General features: G+C 37.3%; 1 protein-coding gene across 1 annotated transcript; it reads left to right on the top strand.

Moving 5' to 3' along the window:
- Positions 1 to 1628: 1628 nt before the first annotated feature.
- LOC115956329 lies at positions 1629 to 2317 on the top strand. Its single transcript, XM_031074742.1, has 2 exons — positions 1629 to 1739; positions 1814 to 2317. The coding sequence occupies exons 1-2, from the start codon at positions 1629 to 1631 to the stop codon at positions 2315 to 2317; spliced, it is 615 nt and encodes a 204-aa protein (XP_030930602.1).
- Positions 2318 to 3431: the final 1114 nt, after the last annotated feature.

The following is a 3431-nucleotide window of genomic DNA, read 5'->3' as shown; positions in this document are numbered from 1 at the left end:
AAATATGAACAACAATTAGAGACGACCTACATGTAGACTAAGGGGGGCCATGACTCCCCCTCCTATTTATTAAAAAAAAAATAACTTGTTAGTGTACATATTTGTACATCAATTTTAACATTTAGTTCTAAAATATCTATACTTGGCCCCCCTCTTTCAAGAAATTGACAAATTGACCTCTGAAACTCCAAAATTTTTTATTAAGATCAAACCATCTGTTTTATCATCTCTCATCTCATGGATCTCTTTCTCTTTCTCTTTATTATGCAATGTGTTGTGGGGTGTGAGAAAACTCGCTGCTTTTTGACTCCACTCAAGCTGTGGTTCTTGCTTTCTGTATAGATAAATAAATAAATAAAAATGATAGAATTTATTGATTTGCAATATTTGTACAACCTCTCAAACCAAGAAAGTACAGCGTGGAGAACCCAAGCCATATGTTATCTATTCTCACCTCTTTTTTCTTCCTCACAATAAATGTTAGACACTTTTTATCTTCTTTGAGGAAAAAAAAAATATTAATGTCTTTATTTTAACTAGAATGTTAATGTCTCTTGCTAATTGATAATTGCTCTTGATAATTTAGTGGTCAACATTATTTTAGAAAGAATTTAGTGGTCGGTGTGGCTGGTTTTCTTTTCCTTGGGGGAGGAGGTGTTAGGCTGCATCAACTTGGTTGATTTGTATTTCAGAAAATTGAGCTTTAATCAACAATTTTCCATCAGTGTGGCCAATTGTTGGGCAAAAGGAAAAAAAAAATATGATGTTTTAGTAAAATGCCACTTTGAAGAAACATTTGATTGCTAAAGGTCTTCTTCAATCTTGACAGATTGGCAGCATGCTTAGGCAATGGGTTTAGGCAATGGGTTTTGTTAAAATTGCAAGCAACGCTGCATAGTAGAGCTGCATAAACCAAGCCACAAAGGTAGCAGGTGATGCAACATCTGCTGATATGAGATGCACTAGCCAAGCCACGAGAGTAGCAGGCAGTGTAGCAGTTGTTGATGCAAGGAGCACTAGCCAAGCCACGAGGGTAGCAGGCAGTGAAGCACTTGCTGATGAGAAGAGCATTGATCAGGCTACGAAACTTACATCAGAGCATGTTTTGATTAGCACAGAAGTTCTGGAAGTGATTGAAGCATTGCCACATCATGAGTTCTTCATCCAAGAGCATTGAAGAGTTAGTTCCGAGAATTTAGGAGTTTGTTAGTCAAGACTGACACATGTACAGTTCTAGAAGTTTCAAATAACGGTTTTGGCGCCTTTTTTTTTAGGAAGTTAGTTACGCTCACAGTGTATATAAAACAGAGTAGGCTTTGTATTTGATTCATTCCATCCAATTGTAATTCTCTTTCAATCAATGAAATATGCCCAGTTTTATTTAGATTTCTCTCAGAGTTTTACATGTTATCAGAGCTGCTAGCACAGTTTATATTGATTTCCTAGCTTTACTTCTTTGATTCTAGAAGTTTCTTACTCTCCAAACAGGAATTTTTCAAGAAAGTTTCTTATACTCTGATTCAGAGAGTCTTGATCCTTTTTTTCTTATTGTTAATTCTTCTTAGAGAATTTCTTGTTTTCTCTTCAAATTTCATTGAAGGACTCATTCAAGCTTGTGAAGAACATTAATGGCTTCTGCTCAAGGAAGTGCTCACTCCAATCTAGCACATACTCAATCCACACAACCAGTCTCAAATTCTAATACAGAGTCTAATTCTCCCAATCCATTTTTGCTTAGTGTAAGTGAAAATCCAAGCAATATCTTGGTCACTCACCCACTGCTGGGAATGAAGAACTATTAATCTTGGTCTAGGGCTATGGTTCTAGCACTCACTGCCAAGAAGAAGATAGTTTTGTGAATGGCAAGATTGCAAAGCCTGATATTGATTCTCCCTTGTATGAAGATTGGGAAAGCTGTAACACAATGGTGCTTTCTTGGCTGATCAACTCCATGCATGTTAATGTTTCCAGCAACATCATGTATTATGAGACTGCAAGAGAGATGTGGCTTGAGTTGCAAAATCTCTTTTCTCAGGGAAATGGTCCAAAGATTTACAATCTACAACGAGAGATTTCACATATATCTCAAAATCAAATGTCGATAACTGAGTATTACTCTAAATTCAAGAAACTTTGGGATCAATTACTTCATTATGAACCATTACCAGCATGTACTTGTGGAGCAATGAAGATTCTAAATGTTGAACATGAGAAGGCCTATGTCATGAGGTTCTTGATGGGGCTCAATGAGAATTTTGAGATTGTGAGGAGTCAGATTCTCATGTCTGAGCCATTTCCATCAATGAACAAGGTGTAAGCTTTGGTTCTCCAAGAAGAGTCTCACAAAAGCATTGGACATGGTTCTACCTTCACACCAAAACCGAATTCAGTAGCTATGTATGTTAATACCAAAGGTAACTCTGGTAATAAAGGTGGTAATAAGAAGGACAGGCCTTTGTGCACTCATTGCAACATGCTTGGACACACTGTGAACAAGTGCTACAAGCTCCTTGGGTATCCACCTGAATACAAGCACAAAGGCAAGCCCAATGCCAATGCTAATTAGGTTTCATATCCACAAGGTAATGTTGTTGAGGTTCCTTCAAATGCATCTGCTCAGTGTCCTATTTCTAAGGCACAGTGTGAGCAATTGCTTGCTCTTTTTAATTCTGGAGCTGATCAAGGTGACAATCATCATGTTGCATTTGTTAGTACAAGTGGTAGTGTCTCTAGCTTGACTCCTGGAGCTTATGGTGTGCCTGTTGTAGTTGGTGTGACTTCCACATCAATGTCAATTCCAACTATATTAACACTATGTCAGGTAACAATCCAAGCTTATTTTTCAAACCCACCTTAAAGCACTCTATTTTTTCTGCCAAAATAGTTGATAGAGAGGTTTTTCATGCCACTGATTGGGTCATAGACACAAGGGCTTCTGATCATATGGTGCATTCTATCTCATGTTTTACTTCCATCAGTACTACTCTGAATACTTATGTCAATTTGCCTAATGGTGAAATAGCTTCAGTCACACACATTAGCACTGTGAGAATCTTAGAAAGGCTTACCCTTTATAATGTTTTATGTGTTCCATCATTTAGTTTCAATCTCATTTCAGTTAGTTAGTTAGCCAAATCCACTTTATGTTGTCTTATCTTCTTTGGAAATTTGTGCTTTATCTAGGACCTTGCTCATTGGAGCACACTTGGTCTGGGTAGGGAATGCAATGGTCTTTACTTACTAGAAAAGAGCAACTCAACTTCACCTTCCATTTCTGCTTCTATTTCTACCAAACCTTCTGTACATAGCACTCAACTTCATGTATGGCACTCTAGATTGGGACATCTGTTTAGTGCCAAATTAGCTTCAATAAAGAATAATGGTGTACCCCTTTTTACTTCTGTTGAGAACTTTACTTGTGAAGTTTGTCC

Source organism: Quercus lobata, chromosome 8 (genome assembly GCF_001633185.2).
Source record: "Quercus lobata isolate SW786 chromosome 8, ValleyOak3.0 Primary Assembly, whole genome shotgun sequence".
Taxonomy (NCBI): Eukaryota; Viridiplantae; Streptophyta; class Magnoliopsida; order Fagales; family Fagaceae; genus Quercus; species Quercus lobata.
Note: the sequence above shows the minus strand (reverse complement) of the source record. Positions and strands in the feature narration are given on the sequence as shown.

Excerpts from the sequence above, each read along its gene's own strand:
- LOC115956329 (XM_031074742.1), top strand. The coding sequence starts at position 1,629 with ATGGCTTCTGCTCAAGGAAGTGCTCACTCCAATCTAGCACATACTCAA. Across the intron at positions 1,740-1,813 it reads CCAATCCATTTTTGCTTAGT|GGCTATGGTTCTAGCACTCA; the intron begins GTAAGTGAAAAT and ends ATCTTGGTCTAG.